We start from the raw sequence: 19,178 nt of genomic DNA, 5'->3' as shown, positions 1-19,178 counted from the left end.
CTTCGTGAAGCGAATAGATATGTATCAATAATAAATGTTATCAACAGCAATAGTTTTGATTGCTTTTGATAAAAATATCAAAATTTATAATGTTTTTAAAAGAAAGATAAATACGCTTTATCGTAATCAAGCAAACGCCTGTTTGTCATAAGACCAGCGCGCATTTCTCATTAAGGAATTTTTAAAAATATGATTATTAATCACCATGTAATTTCTACATTAAGATGGCTTATGTTTTTAATTCATTAAAGAAAGTAAACACACATTTGAAAAGTTATAATTTTACAACAACATCGAAATTATTCAGTTGCGGTATAACAAACCTCGAAGAACAATGGAACGAAAATAAAGAAATTCCTGAATATTTTAATTTTTTCGAAGATGCTGTGAAATATTGGGCATTGAAAGAAAAAGTAAGTATTTTTAATGTTAATTTCACAAATTCTATTTATTACAACTTGAAACTGAAACGGGTATCAAAACTATTTTTTTTTTTTTTTTTTTTTTTAATAAAATTTCTGTATCACTTTCAAAACTAATATTTTCGCTTGTTTTCTTAAATTTCAACTTCACTAATATATTTTTCTGCCTAAGAGTTTCCGAGTGGATAACACTACTGAACATTGATATGTGGCGGGTTTGAGCCTCATTAATGAGGCGCGAACCCGCCACATACCAGTGTTCACTTTCGTCTAATATATAAATAGGAGCTAGTTTTTCATAGAAAGTCTTCCAGAGAGGCACCTCCCTTCTTGGCAGGTGAATTTCCTTATTTTATTGAATTTCCTTATTCTATTAAAGAACTTTAACATGTTATTCTCCGAATAATATTTAATTTCGTATTTCATATAATAATCTGTGTCGATTAGATATAAATATCATCCGATAGGATTATAATACATTTGATAATGAAAAAAATATTCCACAGTTTAGTGCTGAACGGTTACGTTTAGTTTATATACATCCAGTTTATAGTAACAGTTCAATAATGTTTTTAATTAAAATCCTGTTAATTTAAAGATTATCGCAAACTGCATTGTTTATAAGAAACAAATCTTAAATGTCAAAAATTTTGAATGTTTAATTGGGCTTCAATTTGAAAAAATTGTAGACCTATAAATTCCCACAACTATTGCCAACGGAAAAGTATGATGTACAGGGGCAAAACACTACTAACTTGAGGTGGAGAGCATATATTTTAAATTAAAAAATTATTAAAATACGATTAAAAATTGCAGCCCGGCATTGTGACGATGTCACAATAAATATTTGCTCGTTCCATTTTGTTTCATGATCTTTGAGAGACACTTCTCAAATCTATCAACTTACATTATTTAGTAACGGAGAGGCTTGTTTAAAAATTAATTACACAAATTTCTGATTATGAAAATAGTTTTCTATTGAATAATTATTTTGAAAATTAACAATTAAACTCTCGAATAAGCCTGTTTATAGTAAATAAAATTGTTGCTATTCATATAGTTCATCCTATTGTATATCCGTGCTTTACGTTTAAAATCAAATCGTATTATATTATAGGATATATCGTGTTATAAGTTCCTTAAAATGTCCATAATAACTTTGCTAACAGATATCTTTAGTGAGAACATGGTTTCGGAAACATGTCCTTTCCATATTAATTCTTCTGTACGCGTCTAGATGAACACAGCATGGTAATGTATAAACAAAGTTATTCGTACAAATTAGTAGGGTGACAATAATTCCACGAAAGTAGCTCTTTAAATTTTTCTTACTAAATTTAAATTTTCTATAATCTCTAAGCTTAATCTTTCCATTTAAAAATTACTGCTATATAGAATTAATCTAAAAGCAAACATTTGAATATAGATGGCTATTTCGATTGTCTCATTAATATTTTATCATCACGAGTGTTAATTTCTATTTACCAAAATTTATGAAAAATTTTTAAAATAAAAAGTTTAAAATTACAACATATACACAGTATATATGTACATATTTTCAGAATTTAGAAAGAAAAGGACCGCCTGCATTTTGGTATGTAGATAAAAATAACAATGATATAAAATGGAATTTTCAAGAACTCGTTCTACAAACAGAAAAGTAAGCTTTAAACATTTGACTCTTGACAAAAAATTTCTTTTAAGTCCAGTTAAAGAATAAATAAAATACTGATATAAATGAAGCATGAATTAGTCTAAATCAGTGGTTCTTAACCTGGGTTCGACCGAACCCCTGGGGTTCGGCGAGTCAGTCTCAGGGGTTCGGCGGAGGTCAACCACCTGACGTCATCGTGACGTAGAAACCGTATTGGTTTCGAAAACTAATGCTACATAACGTGTGTTCTATTGGGAAATATGCCTATATTTCCCAATAGAACACCTATTATACCTATGTTTTGAATTTGAAAAATTATATTTTATTTTTCCAATTAAAAGGGGTTCGGTGAATGCTCATATGAAACTGATGGGGTTCGGTACCTCCAGCAAGGTTAAGAACCACTGGTCTAAATGACCAATACAGGGTTTATCAGGAAGAAAGGTAAACATTTTAGGAGATGATTCTTCACAACTAAGAGGAATGAAAAAGTCCACGAAAGCCCGCGTCTGCAAACGAACGGTTTCCGAGAAAAATGCACAAACTTTAGTATATGTACCGAAGTCCTTTTCACAGATTCTACTCCGCAGATCGTGTCGAGCTGTACAAAGAGCTGGATGAAGGCTGAGTGTACCGAGAAAAAGTAGCCTTCCGTGATAAATTTATTGACTGGAATCCAGTCAACAAAATGTCTTGTCCAGTCACTGGACAAGACGTGTTGTCACAGTTATAGATGAGAATAAGAACGCACTTGGAAGAAGTACTCACAGTTTGCTAGCGTGCTCAAAAATGTTACGATGCTGAAGGAGTTCATTTCGAGAACATACTCTGATGTCACTACTTCATCGTGTCATAAAATATCATCAGATGCAACGAACTGAGTGCAACTATAGTTGCTGCATTATATGATTTGTTGACAACTCGAGTAGGTCAAACTGTCAAACATTCATACCGCTTTGCCTTTAATTGGCCTATTAATAAAACACTATATATTCACGTTATTCAGGTAGCCTACTACTCCCAAACATTCACCTCCCGAAGTATTTATCTTTCCTCTTGATGTGCTCTGTATATATAAAATTGTATTAAATAACAAAATTTAACTGTTGACAAAACCTTGTCAGTTACAATTATCGATTATAGTTTTACGATTTTCAAATTCATATTCCAGTTTTCGGTTAAAAAATTAATTTGTTTTATTGTTAAAACGATAAATAGTAATATTATTATTTATTTAAAAATTGTAATGTTTTCCTGTAGAGCAGCTAACGTTCTAAGATCGTGCGGACTAAACAGAAGTCATAAAATAATCATTATTCTGCCGAAGATACCCGAATGGTGGCTGATCGTTTTAGCATGTTTTCAATTAGGTAAAACACAATTCAGAATCCTGCAATAAACAATAAATTCTTTAAATATCTTAAATATAAAAATATATCATATTTTATTTTAGGAATTGTGTTTTCTCCAGGAACTACCCAACTAAGGAGTAAAGATATTCTTTATAGAATTAATAGTATTGAAGCTAATTGCATAGTTGCAGATTTAGAGACATCGGAAAGAGTTGCTCAGGTACGGCCAGGGCTGGACTGACTTGCGGCCTTAAACTATAACATATACCAAGCCTTTTACGCCATTAAATAATAATTCGTATAAAAATGTAAGGCCCTAAGCTGCAACTTGTTTAGTTTTTGTACAAATCCAGCGTTTGTTTTTTTCTTTGCTTTGTGGGCACTAAGAGGACCTCTTATTAGCAAGTCCATTATGGGTTTGGCCAGGCCAAGACTATAGACCAAAAATCGGCCACATATAATAGGCCTAGCATTAAAATTTGGGATTCTGTCAATCCAACTTTGAGATTTTTTGGCTCCTTCTCAGTTATTATCATAAAACAATAATATACATTATGAAAACCTAAATTGTTTCAGATGTCTAGGTTTGTGTATTACATAGACCTATATCAAATAAACTGTGGAACACAGGAATAAAATCCAGGCTGAAAGCTATAACCAGAGACATAAAATATGCAAGTCAGATGTAAATTACCTCAAATGCTATTTACGGAAGAGAAGACACTCAATAACTTCAAATTCAACAGTTTGGAGCGCAAAAATTGGAGCGTGAATCGATACGAAGAACTATGCAAAAGCATGATATATAGAAACTACCGAAAGAGTGATCTATGTAAACAAATTGGTGCTGCTATTTGTAATACGTAGTGAGATCTGGAACAGTTTAGTTTTATAATATATAAAATTATTATATTCACTAAGGAGAAGCCAAAAAAAAAAAAAATCTTAAAGTTGGCTCGAGATAAATATAAGTGACTAAATGTATTTAATAAAGGTTGAGTTGAAAGCGAAGGAGCCTTGAAAAACCGGTAAGTTGCAAAATCAGTTCACTGAATTACGTTGATGCAAACATCTAAATCAATATATTCTTAGTGATATTTACTATAGAACAGTGATAACTATAACAATTTAATTGTATGTAATATAAAATACTATTCCGATAAAGGACGAGGTTCTCGCATATTTCTGATAGGAGATTAATATATATCAGAAGTGGCCAAACAAAGCATGGCTGATTTATAAGATACATAGCCTATATATTTATTGACATAAACGTTTAACGATTTTTCTAAAATAAATAATAATCGATGATATTCATTGTATCTTTTAGATTGTTAAAGATTGCCCTTCATTAACTACTAAAATTCTTTGCACTGAAAAGAATAAGTAAGAATCAATTCAGAAAGTTTATATAAACTTTCAATTTATTATAGAAATTTAAGTTTTTATATGTAGATATTTATGATTATTTTCTCTCGATTTACAGAGTGAAAGATGGTTGGATCCACTTTAAGACTGAACATGAAAGTTCACCCCCTTTGGAAGAGGTTCATTCGTTTTAAAATTTCTAATTTAATTTTGAAAATAAAGAGCAGAATATCCACCACATTTAAATTTTAATGAGGAGTACAAATCAATTAATTTATTTTTAAACATGTTTATATGATTACAGTGTGTTAAGACCAAAACGAACGATCCAATGATTATATATTTTACAAGTGGAACTAGTGGAAATCAAAAAGCTGTACAGCATACCTACGAACACGCTTTTTCGATATGCATATGTCGACGGTAAATTATAATATCAATTTGTTCTAAATGCTGTATTTTCGAATATTTTGCATCAAATTAAATGTGTGATTTATTTATTTATTTATTCTTTAGATATTTTGTAGATATTCAATCGAACGCTTTGTCGTGGAATCTAACGGATACAGGATGGGGAAAGACAATTTGGGGATCCCTAGGCTATCCCTGGTCAATTGGTGCTGGAAATTTCATTTATAATTCTTCTCGCTTTGATGCAAAAGAATTGCTAAATGTAAAGTCTTTAAGTCCATTTTTCGTTAAACTAGATAACTTTTAAAAATATATAACCCATCTTATATGCCGGAGTTCATTTCCCTTTACACCACTAGGCCCTGGCCAAAGTTCGCAACGGTTTAGAGCGCAAGAATTCAAAATAATAATAAAATAATTTTATATAGAAACAACTAATGAAAGAATTAGTACAATTTAAAAGCTTAAGTAGTGATAAAATACGATGCATCAGTTGAAAAATATAAAAATACATGAATATAGTTTGCATAAACATACCGTGTCCTTTGCCTCTTTCTTATAACGCCGGACATGGCTGGAACGGAAATTATCTGTCCCCTAAATACTAAGTTTTATTATATCAGTATTCCAGACGATGAATTTGTTTTTCACAGCTTTGATATTTAAAAATCTGTAGAATTACTGCAGAATTAAAATTATAAAATTTAGAATCATTTCATGCAAAACTGACACTATGGTACAATCAGTTTGGGGAGCGCTTGCATATTGTGGGCCTAGGGGCACCATATTTCTAAATACATCACGCTTATATATAGTAATAATAATGTCAAATTTAAATTTTACCATCCGTGTGATACACCTCCGAATGTTTAAACATTACTTAAAACCATTATTTTAATGCTAAACAAATAAAATACTATAGTATAAGGAAAAACTCAATATTAGAAATACGAAAACAATATTATAATGAAATCCGATTTATTTTTCGCGTCTTATTAAATCTTTCCTTTTAAATTTCGGATTCATTAAGCTTCTTCTAATTATTTTTATTTCACGAATTATTAATTACTTTAATTTTATTAAACGAAATCATTTTAAAACAGATTTTACAACGTTATCCAATAACTAATTTCTGTGCACCTCCAACTGCTTTCAAGTTCTTTCTCAAAGAGAATTTAGAGAAATATAAATTTCCCCACCTGAAATCATGCACGAGTGGCGGTGAAAGCTTGGTTTGTATTTACCATTTATATTTGATTTGTATATAATAAGATGTGTTTGTAATATATTAAATTACAATGTTAATTAGTTTTAACTTTATAGACAAAAGATTTATTTACAACGTGGAAAGAGAAAACGGGAGTGATGATATACGAAGGATACGCACAATCAGAGACAGTAATGGATATTGGATATTTATTTATTTTTTAAAATGATTGATTGTAATCATATTTAAAGTTCCTGTTAAATCTAAATTTTCAGTCATTGCTGTGTTCGGATCTTCATTGCAAACAGAAAAAACCGGGATCAGTGGGTTTACCTCCGCCATTTCTTCAGTTAGATGTACGTAGGCAATTATCAAAATAATGATTTAATTGCACGTTTAATAAATTATAAATAAATAACACAAAATGTTAAGGTTATAAAATATTAATTAAATATATTGTGTGTTATTATAACATTATGAACTATACATATTTTTCAGGTAACATTAAATTTTATTGTTATAATTGTATCTACGTAGTAATTAAAATGATTGGAGTTGTGGTGTTTCAGAATTTGTAGATTTGCGAATATTTGATAGAATTAGTGAAAGGAAAATCAATTTTCAAATAAATATCGGAATTTTAATAGTTAACGCAGACGAGTGTCGATTATGTGAAATAAACGGGCGGGACAATTTCATATAACCGTAGAGAAAGAATAAAAATTATTTTATTTAATATCTTTATCTTAATTTTAGTTCTAATACAATAGTAAAATAAGATTAAGAAATAGAAATTTAATTAATACGAAATGATTAAAAATAAAAAAGATCTAATTTATTAAAACTGAGAACAAGTCTTTTATTCCAATTTACAACGTGCAGATGAAACTTTTGAATTCTTAAAAAAAATACATAATAGTAAAGTTAATAATAACAACATAACTCAATAGTAGATCTATAGATTGTCAACAATCGTTATTACATAAAACTTCGTAATTTCTGTAGTCTAATCAGTGTACTCTGAAGTGGATTTCGGTTAATCGATTTTTCAAATAATTGATTTTCGGATAATCGTCGCTCCACTGTATATTATAAAAATAAATATTTTCGGCTTAAAACAGAAAGTTTTTCACAGAATATTTAATTACCAGAACCACGGAGAGCGATCATGGACTCCGACGAGAGGGCTCCTGGACTTTTCCTCCTTTTCTAACAGGCGAGAACAAATTGAAGGCGTCATGCCTCCAATTTGTTCCCTCTCTCTCTTTCTCTGTGCTACAAAAATTTTAAAAATTTATTTTTTAGATTTTATAATTAAAATTTTATTATACAAATCTGTATCCGAACCTATCTACAGATCAAGGTCCTAGAACTACAGTTCCAGTTTCTCTCGTCTCTTGTCGCCCATGATAGTTACCAAAACACTAAGAATTCCGTGACCAATATGTCCAATAGTTAATTTTATTAGAAAATTAATTTACTTTATTATTTGTTTTTGCAAATTTAATTTAATTAATTGTGTGGTTTAGTAACTAACACAACCGTTATTAAATTAAAATTGTAAATATTCTCGCTCCTTGTCTGGGTTAACGCCAGTGGCGTAGCGTAGTGGGGGCGGCAGGGGCGGCCCGCCCCGGGCGGCACTTATAGGGGGCGGCAAAATTTCGCAATAAATAATAATATCTTGTAAAAATATCTAAATAAGGGGGCGGCAAAATTTTCCTCCGCCCCGGGCGGCTGACACCCACGCTACGCCACTAGTTAACGCTTTCTGATGTAGCCCAAAATTCGTTGATTGAACATACTTATCACACCTTGTAGGTCAAGTGATGAAACGGAGTCAGTCAACAAGTTCAAAAGTTCATCACTTTATATTAGTTAGTATTGGACCAAAACTAACTAATATAAAATTCTAATAAAGCGTATACTTATGAAAGGGCTACATCAGAAAATAAAATGTATTTGTTACAATACTGCATTAAAAAACACATTTTTTAAATGAAAACAGTGCAGAAAATGTTCGTTATTCTAATGTTTATTAAAACGATACTTAAATGTTACAAAGAATTATTTTTTTATAGATAATAAACGAAAAATACGAAAAAGTGGAGCCTTTCCAAGAAGGAGAAATCGCCGTAAAAGTACAACCAAATTATCCTATTGGACTGTTTAAAGAATATTTGGTAAGATTTATCATTGCATTGAGTTTTCAATTTTTAATGCAAATTAATTAAATGTGTTGCGAAGTTCTTGGAACTATAAATTAAATTTTTCCATCAAAGAAACAGAATTAATCGTTATCTCAATTCCATAAAGCGTATACGAAAAATATATTATTATTTTAATATATAGTTATATAATGTATTTAATAATTAATATCTACAGAATAATCCAGAAAAAACAAAAGAGGTATTTAAAAATGGTTACTATCTTACCGGCGATCGGGGATATAAAGATAACGACGGTTATCTTTGGTTCATCGGTCGTAATGATGATATAATTAGTTCCTCCGGGTGCGTGTTGTTACTATTTATCTGTTAAATTATAATAATATTTGAAGTAAATTGATTCGGTCGTGTTTTATAGCTATAGAATTGGACCTTTCGAAGTAGAAAGCGCTCTTCAAGAACATCCTGCCGTAAAAGAATGCGCTGTTGTGGGAAGTCCAGACCCTTTAAGAGGAGAAGTATATTTATAAATATATTTATTAACTTTTTATAAAAATTAAGATACGTAAACAATAACGATAATTATCCAATCAAATAGTTCTCGCGGAAAATACATTTTTGATTTTAATATGTATACAACTATAGTAAAAATTAAAATACAATGAACCAACGCCAAGGAGTTTATCTTCTTCTTTATGGACTAAGTATTCCATTATTTCTGTATTTTGTATTGTTTTCTTTTTCTTCAACCAGACTGATTACGTCACCAAAACATTTGAAAGGAATTAGTTTGATCTTATTTTTTTATGAAAATAATTTCTAGAAATGCTTTTTCCGCTGTGAAATTCTTCAGTTTTTATAAATTTCTTGAACTTATACAATAGAAATGAAAACACTGTTTTATTCGAATGAGTAAATAAATTTAATATCTTTTACTAAAGAAATTCAAAATTATTAATTTTATATAATTAAATTAAACATTTTTTCTTTTACTTTTTTCGCTCATGTTTACGAAGAGGATGTTTTAACGCTTCGACCATCCGGCCGTTGCAATATTTGTGACGTAATAATTCCTGTAATAAATACAAGTTTGAGATAAAGTTACAGTTACACTAAATTTATTATTAATTATAATTTGATTTTCTTTGGAAAAATATGACAGAAATGCAAGCGAAAGAGAGAATTTTTTAAAGCAACAAGGAAACTTGCAAAAATCTCTATCGTGTTAATGTTTATTTTATGTTATACTCAAAACTCTTTCTTTAGTGTTTTCTTAATATACATTAAATTAACACTCATAAACCTTAAAAGTCCAGTAGAAATGAACAAGGGCCAGGGGTGTTAGAACGTATCATACCGATAATGTTTAACTTCCGATTTACCAAAAAAGAATGCAAAATAAAAAAGTCAGTTCAATTCAATCAATCGGAGTAAAAAATCAATTCAAGTTTTTTTTACTCGTATTCTTTATTGATAATTCTGTCATCAATTCTGAAAGAATTATACATTTTCAGAAGTTCTAGAAATTATTCTTCGATAATTATGGATAAAAATAATTAATATTTCTTTATTCCGATGCAATAGAATATAATTATATTAATAAAATCAACAGTAAAATTCTTTAAGATGTTAATGCTTTAATTTTTATGTTTTGATTAATATACTTTCAAATTTTGACATGATATCGTTTTTATTCATCATCCATTATGGGCAGACAAGAGCCAATTGCAGATCGTGTTTCATTAATAGGGGACATAATTCGGCTGTGTAACGTATTATAAGTTCGTGTCTCGTGTAAAAAATTCAATCCAATTATAAAAAAATTCATATACCGCATTTACAAAAGCGATGATGTCGAATTAATTAATTAAAATCAATTTTTTTAGGTAGTTAAAGCTTTCATAATACTAACTGAGGAATACAATGACGTTGATAAAGAAGAACTGATAATACAGTTACAAGATCACGTTAAAAATATTACTTCTCCTTATAAATATCCTAGAAAAGTAAGTATGAATATTATTATATTAAAAGTTTAATTAATTAACTCACTTAAATTATTTTGCTTTTAGATTGAATTTGTAGAAGATTTACCGAGAACGATAAGTGGAAAAGTACAAAGATTCAAATTACGATTAAAAGAAACACAGAAAAATAAGTTATAATAGCATAATAAATTTTATTTCTTTACTTTTTGCCAATTGGATGGTTTTTAGTAATTAACTTACACTTTCAAATACTTTTAGGAAAGAAACTTAAGTTGGTCTTCTAAATCCTCGGTTTAATTGTAATTTTCCTCATTGATGAAATCTGAATTCGACGAAAACTTCAATTTTTAAACATAGACTATAATGAAATTATAAATGTTTGTTTCGGCTTACTTTCTGTATTTACAGTCGTATTAAACTATACATTATTAATTATAAATCATCTATGTATAGTTAATTTATAATTAAAATTAATTTCGACAATTCATTTCTGAAATGGATCATATTTTTCTAAAGTTAACTGCAACTGAAAAAAGACTACGTAGGCCTTTATTTTGCAAATAAATTATTTTTCGATCAAATCTAACTAGCAAACGATTAGGCTACATCTTCAAGAGGGAAATAAAATTTAATTTTGCTTGTTTGTCGATTAATTGCGTTTCTATTATGTAAGTAAAGATAACGTCATATGTTTATTATGTTTTTAATAGTCATAAAGTTCTTTTCACATTACAGGAAATCCATGTTGCTTACGTTATAGATAACTTTTAAAGTTTTCAATGAACACCAGTGGCGTGCCGTGACATTTGATGATAGGGAAGCTGTGCTTCTGTAAGAAGTCGACTTCCAGGGACAATCGGTTAATTGCGCGTCGGTAATTGTCTAGAGTCCATTCGTATGTGCGTGGTGGCGGAAGAGAAAGACGACAAGTATCTGACAAAACCCGTTTATTTTAACATAAAATAAACATATACTATGTACTAAATAGTTTGCTTTGGGCAGTGGCGTAGCGTGGGTGTCAGCCGCCCGGGGCGGAGGAAAATTTCGCCGCCCCCTTATTTAGGTATTTTTACAAGATATTATTATTTATTGTGAAATTTTGCCGCCCCCTATAAGTGCCGCCTGGGGCGGGCCGCCCCTGCCGCCCCACTACGCTACGCCACTGGCTTTGGGACAATCAACCGTTCGGACGGGACGTCCCGGGCGTCGATGTGGTTCTTCGATTGTCGATCGAAGGTGGCCTCTGGACATTGGCGTTGACAAGTCTGTAAGGCACGGGGAGACTTCGTCCGTTGGCGTCGGGGACACAGTGTAAGTCCGAAATGGCACGGGTTACAGGTTGGCACAACAGACGAGAAACTGTTTTATTTATTTATTTTTATTTTTATTTTTTTGCGCGTTGACACACGGCGTTATAGTTATTCGGAACGTTAACCGAGTGCCAGGTGTCCTCGATTGTCGAGGATTATATCAATCTCCGTTGTTTCTTTCGTCCATTTTGATTGGTCGTTTTCCCTCAATCACGCTTCCCGAGTGGTTGGTCCCTCGTTACTAAGCATAACTACACTCTTAACTGGAGCGCGCAAAAAGTCAAAATCGAAGATGAATTCGATCTTCCACCGATCATAGGACGACTTCCTTCCGCGATTCTGACTCGCAGTTTGTTGTAAACAATGGGTGTCCGACTACAAACGACTTTTACCTATGTTTGTTTTAAACTAATAAATTTTTCTCTAAATTAACCGTTTTTTCGCGTCTTTCGTGACGGGTCAGACCAGTCCGGAACCTCACATTTCCATAAAAATTGTAAACAAATACTGGAAATGACAAAAATAAACAATTTATGTATTTTAGTTCTAAAATACAAATAATACATACATAATACAAATTGATACGATACAAACAATAATAGAAAAACTTGTTTTTTAATTTTTTATAAACTAATTCGGCGATTTTTTCCGCCAAGTCGTTAATTACTTTATCATAAAAGTCGCTGGTCGTCGACTCCATCAACGTATTTGAAAGCTTTTTTCCTATCGAAAGCAACGCTAGCGACCACAATTTTACCTCTGACCGAGTGTTCCTGGCCAATGTACGAATTTGCTTCGTGGTCGAAAAACTGCGCTCAGCAGACCCACCGGTAGATGGTACCGTAAATATTAATGATATTAAATCATATAATTCTTTTAGTACGTCTTTGTTCGGATCGTCATTAATTATAATACTTTTTATGTCTAAGAGTTACTTGTCAATATAGTCCGGACACAAATATAAATATTGCGATTCACTACGTAATTTAGATAAATCAAAAAATTTCCATAAAATTTACTTAATTTAAAGAATTAAAACACGCTTGGAAAAGTTGTTTTTCGTAATATTAAAATTATTAACATCTAAAAGTGATAAAAATTTTAAAGATTTTTGTCTGAAAATCTATCAATATAATTACAGTATAATTAAAAGAAAGTTATAATTAAATATAACTTTGCAAAGAAACGTACATAAAAATAACATTGAATACTCTTTACTTTTTAAATCTTAAACAATTCACTTAGATAGCTCCGTACACATAGAATCATTGGAAGCGTTATAGGTTGTAGCTTCCACCAACTAAACCGGGTGAGATTGGTGCTCTGTAAAGCGCATGCGCAAATACCTATAATCTGGCTGCTTGGAAGCTGACCAGTTTCGACAATACAGCGCTTCCATTTCGCCACTGATATTCGAAAATACAATAGCAATCTTATCGGTTTTTTTCACATGTAGTATAGAAATTTGTAATAAGATATAAAATGTGGTTATAATAAAATATTAATTTTAATTAATTCAAAGTATGTTCAAATATGAAAACAATCGCCCAATATGAATTTATATTTTAGAAAATACAGTGGAAGCGGCGCTTCCACCGCTTCCAATGACGGCACGGCACTGATGAACACGCCATTAAAACATTAATCATTATTTTCAAAAAGTGAGTTAAAATAGCTATTAAATGACGTTAGAATGAGACACCTTCTTCCAAATTCTTATACTAAAACAACAAGCAGGCATGCGGGGCAATCAGGCTAATGATATATGCGTACTGCACATGATATAATCTATATTAAATCTGTCTGTATAATAATTAAAGCTCGGATTTTAAGAAGCAGCACTTCACTTCTAATAGTTTACGGGAGAGATCATAAACACTTCATTTATGTTTATTTCGTGTTTATGTAACAAACAAGCTACATTTGTTTGCACCTTTTTCAGCTTTTTACCTTTCTTAAATATTTAGCTCCATTACCCCCATTAATACCTAATAATAATAATACCTAAATAAGGGGGCGGCAAAATTTTCCTCCGCCTCGGGAGGCTGACATCCTCGCTACGCCACTGCTGCGGCCACACTATCTTCTTGTTTTTTCAATTATATTTATTCCTGCAATTATATGTTATAAATGGCTATTTAAATTTCATTCTAAATATTCGGTCCTTATCACAATTTTACTTTAAAAAGGTTTAAAGTAAAATTGTAAATTACTTACAAAGATTTAATAACGAATTTATACTAATTTTTATTGACAAAATTACAGTGGCGTGCCGTGACATTTGATGACAGGGAAGCTGTGTTTCTGTAAGAAGCCGACTTCCAGGGGCAATCAGTTAATTGCGCGTCAGTGATGGTCTTTTTTTTTTTTTTTTTTTTTTTTTTTTTTTTAACTCTTTCCGCCCTGTGGGCACTAAGAGGGCCTCTTTTAGTAGGCCCATTATGGGTTCGGCCAGGCCCACAATGGGGCGACCGGGTGGTGAGGGACGGGGCCCGACATATCCGAACGGACCACCCCCCGAAAAATTCCTGGGGATGTCAGTGATGGTCTAGGGCAGTGGTTCTTAACCTTTTTATACTCGCCGCCCACCAAATATTTCATAATTTTTTTGTGACCCCCATTTTTTAATAATAATTTATATTTGATAATTTGATAATTTATCTATAATAAATTGATTTATTTATTATTGCTTTATTTTTTATATAATAAATGTAAATCATAATTTTATTATTTCATTATCTATTTAAATAACATTCAAACTTCACAATTAAACATGAAAACTCATTAATTTTTAACAGAAAATAAAAGTAAGAAACATGTCGATAAATCGATCCAATGTCGATGCTAAAACTAAACTAAAACTAAAACGCCCACTTGTGGTAAGGATTTTGCATAACTTTTGCAAACATATTTAAATTTTCAAAGCCTACTATTTTTCGTAATTATTTTTAAAATTCCAAGCATTAATAGTTTCTTAAAATTGCTTTGGAATAAAAGAAGTAAATACTGCGGTGTAAGTAGCATATTTACATTTATTTCTTCTGTACTAACAAAGTTGTATGTAGGAAGAAATACAAAATAAATAAATAAAAACTAAATAGGAAAACTTTATCTTTCTTATTTCACTTTTCAATACGATATTCGGCTTATACATCAATTTTCTTTTGTTATATTCTGAAGGATATTTTGCATAATTTGGCGGCTCCCGGCAAACTTCTTACGGACCCCCAGGGGCCGCGGCCCCCTGTTAAGAATCACTGGTCTAGGGTCCATTCGTATTCATTTGTTCGATAAGCCAGTAAAAACTGTAGACTTCTCTAAATGTATTTTTAATATCACAATTACATTCTGAATCGCTAGCTACGATATAAGGGCTAAAATTAAAAATAAATTATAAAAACTTACTCGGTGAAATAAAATGTGCGATGGATATACATACCTGGTACAATGTATTGTTCGATTGTATTAATATACTTTTAAAGAAAATTATAATTAAAATATAGCTTTGTAAAGAAACGTACATAAAAATAACATAAAATATTCTTTACTTTTTAAATCTTAAAACAATCCACTTAGTCAAATATCTTGATACGAGTAGCTAATGGATGGAACTAGTGACGGTCCAGGTAGGTGTGTAGTGAGTGTGTGCTTGCCAAATCCCGTGGGTGCCGATACCGGTCAATGTCAAATGCCTCTTTTGTCGCATCACTAGTATATCTCAAAGGACGCCACAGGGCTGTTGTAAATTTTAAACGTTTCTCACCGTAGCTGTAAAAATCTAACTATGTTAAACTTAATAGTCATTCGTTTTAATACCAGGTGTACACGGAAATCAGTTTCCCACTGTACTGAGCGAGTGATTGGTTCTGTTAAGCTTTCGTTGAAGTAAAATTCTGGCACTTTCAACAGGATTTTATTTATGTCTCCATTCCCTAATCTCTTAATTATTTAGTCATTTCTTAAGTAGAAATAAGTCGAAACCAGTTACTTTGTACCTGAATATCTGTAGTCTTGGGAAAACAGTGGAAAGACAAAGTTTTATGACAACGGATATATAAATCGTAAATTTAAGGAAAATAAATTCTAGAGCTTTTTTTTTTGTACCATTGTATGTACTGTACGTCTCATTCATTAAATTTGGTTGTAAATGATGCTGCCAAAATAACAGTTAATTTTTAACACTGTACTAGAATTGTACACGTTTTTTCTGCATCCCCTTACAGATGGGACATACTAAATCGTAATATCACCGGTTTAACATTGAAATCCGTAAGTAATATAAGATGGGAGAGCGGAATAAACGCGGAATAAATATATCAAATATTTTAATGGAGTTTTTTTAAACTCCTGTCAACTATACAGAACTATCATAAAAACGTGCCAGTAAACTCCTATCGGTTGGGTTAAGTTATAAATCTAGTCTAGGGTGGGCAACCTTTTTTATAACACGGGCCAGAATAAATTTTACGTTTTTCCGCGGCCGTAGTAGTTAATTGACGCCTTTTTGTGACTCGTAATTTTTTTAGTCTGCAAATATGAAATAAATAAATAAAAAGTTTATACTACATTTATTTCTCTTATCGTTTTCGAAAATTACAAAGAATTGGAAAAATAATTGGATTAATTAGTTATTTTTCCAATTTAATAATCTATTAAAGATCTCGCGGGCCGGATAGAAACTTTTCGCGAGCCGTAGCTGGCCTGCGGGCCGGGGTTGCCCGCCGTTGATCTAGTCTACTCGTGATTCACGTAATCGGGCGAGGGCGGCCGAATATCTAGCAGGCAGGCGGCTAAACAGCCCACAACCGGTCCGGGATATAAAGCTGTACTCTTTACGAGTGTGTCGCTTCTACCAGCTAAACCGGGTGAGGTTGGTGCACTGTAAACCGCATGTGCTAATGCCTATATAATCTGGCTGATTGGAGACTGACCCGGTTTCGACATTCCTTCCGCCACCGAATTATTCGAATATACAATAGCTATCTTATCGTTTTTTTCACGTGTAGTATAGAAATTTGTAAAAGATACATAATGCAGTTATAATAAAATATTAATTTTAATTAATTCAAAGTACGTTAAAATATGAAAATTTATATTTTATAAAATACAAGGGAAGGTCATTGGAAGGAGGAATCGGCGCTTCCATCGCTTCCAATGACGGCACGCCACTGCAAAATTAGAATATTTACTTTGTTCAATCTTTATTACAAATTATGAAATTACTTGGTAACAAAGTCTGCGAGTATGATATTGGCGAAACCCACTAACAGAGGCAGAATAACTTCACTTCGGGCCTTGATGCGGGTCTCCTTCCGTACTACACCTCTAGCCTCTCCAAAAGACGGCCGGATGGCCGAGCGGTAAAGGTGGCAGCCTACCGCTCTGGGGGACCCGGGATCGAATCCGAACGGGTCGAATAATCCCCAGGAATTTTTCGGGGGGGTGGTCCGTTCGGATATGTCGGGCCCCGTCCCTCACCACCCGGTCGCCCCATTGTGGGCCTGGCCGAACCCATAATGGGCCTACTAAAAGAGGCCCTCTTAGTGCCCACAGGGCGGAAAGAGTTAAAAAAAAAAAAAAAAAAAAAAAAGCCTCTCCAAAAGGACGGGATTTCCATTAACAAAAAGTTTTTAGCCCTTGACTGAAGAAAAGAATCACCAGACCTGTGATCAAAACAATTGTTTTGATCTCGGGTCTAGAGTTTGCTTAACCCATTATCGGTACTCCTCCACACACACAATTTATAATTAGGTTACTATTTTAACTTTTTAAGATGGAACATTTAATGAAAAGCTTAAATATTTCTATACATTGCCATCGAAATTTATTTATAAATAATTGAAAATTGTTGTGAATTGTTTGTATATTTATCATTTATGTTTAAGTAGATAAAATCAAGGGGTTTTTTTTATTCCTATGTTTGTATCATTGATTAAAGATCTCTAAATGCGCATTGAGTTGCACTGAAAGTATGAATTTTTTCTAAAAGTTAAAATCGACAATTAAAATGAAGAAGAAAGATTAATAGAAATAATTAGGCGCCGAAGTAGAATTTTCAAATTATTATAAAACTCTGTAAACATGTCTCAGACAGGGATGGATGTAAATAGATAACACTTAACATTTCTTAACAGTTCAATACACTTAACATTTCTTAATAAGCAAAGGTATGGTAGCTGCAAAGTAACTGCAATAAATTACAGATTGAAGAAATTAGCGCTACAGAAACTTCTGCTACTTTTCACAAACTTAAAACTGCAATTTGAAAAAATTGTAGACATAAATTTCCATTGTCGTCCGTTCGTCTTTCCTTAATCTCGAGAACGGTGTTAGATAAATGAAATTGAAGAGCAGATGACGAAACCAGATATGGAAACCTTATGGGCTGAAGGCCCCGATAACTATGTACGAACTTCCAATGAAAACCGGAAGTCACATTATTTCAATTCAAAACTTTTCCCCTGAAACGTGTTACACAGATGGCCATCACGACTCTATTGTTAAAGGAAAAGCATGATGTACAGAGGTAAGCCATTACTAATTTGAGATGGAGAGCCTATATACTCGTATTTTAAATTAAACGAGCAATTAGTTATTGCGAGGATGTCACAATGCCGGGCTGCAATTTTTAATCATATTTTTAATTTGTTTAATTTAAAATATATGTTCTCCATCTCAAATTAGTACTGTGGTGTCTTGCCCAACATACTTTCCTTGTTAGCAATAGAGTCGTGCCGATCATCTATCTAACTCGGGAGAAAATTATCCAATTGAAATAACGCAGCGTACGATTTGCAACGGAAGTTTATATATAATCGGGGCCTCCTGCCCCCTAAGCTTTCCATATCTGGTTTCGTCATTCATCAATCCCGTTCTAAACCCGTTCTCGACATTAAGGAAGGACAGACAACAGATGGACGACAGAGGGAATTTATGGGTATACAATTCTTCCAAATTACAGCCAATAAACAGGGCAACTATATAACTTATGTAAAGGATGAACCAAATATTTTTATCTTTGCGCATTTCTTCATATACTGTTTGCAATTTCTGCCATCACTCCGTAGTATCTGCGAATTTACTGACATTCTTCCCTATCAGACAACGACACGTGATCCATAAGAATATTCTTACATTCCAAATTATAACTGACATTTACCCATCGGTAAATGTTTTGTGCAAATCACCCCAAATTGTTACCTGATCTTAATATAGTAATTTAAATTGCTGGAATTTCTTACAATTATACGATGGACGAATTACTACTGATTAGTAATAATTATAGTAAATAAATCTTC

General features: G+C 32.0%; 1 protein-coding gene across 1 annotated transcript; it reads left to right on the top strand.

Moving 5' to 3' along the window:
• Positions 1 to 202: 202 nt before the first annotated feature.
• On the top strand, positions 203 to 10,747 carry LOC136980219 (acyl-coenzyme A synthetase ACSM3, mitochondrial-like). The gene is made up of 16 exons (XM_067276308.1): positions 203 to 413; positions 1,985 to 2,082; positions 3,337 to 3,446; positions 3,530 to 3,648; positions 4,759 to 4,814; positions 4,915 to 4,975; positions 5,101 to 5,219; positions 5,313 to 5,469; positions 6,311 to 6,439; positions 6,531 to 6,605; positions 6,690 to 6,770; positions 8,496 to 8,597; positions 8,800 to 8,927; positions 9,001 to 9,100; positions 10,469 to 10,588; positions 10,655 to 10,747. The coding sequence occupies exons 1-16, from the start codon at positions 225 to 227 to the stop codon at positions 10,745 to 10,747; spliced, it is 1,737 nt and encodes a 578-aa protein (XP_067132409.1). The 5' UTR covers positions 203 to 224.
• The last annotated feature ends 8,431 nt before the right edge of the window (positions 10,748 to 19,178 follow it).

Source organism: Centruroides vittatus, unplaced genomic scaffold, assembly GCF_030686945.1.
Source record: "Centruroides vittatus isolate TY-2023 unplaced genomic scaffold, ASM3068694v2 contig_680, whole genome shotgun sequence".
NCBI lineage: Eukaryota > Metazoa > Arthropoda > Arachnida > Scorpiones > Buthidae > Centruroides > Centruroides vittatus.
This window is presented reverse-complemented; position numbering and strand designations above follow the sequence as displayed.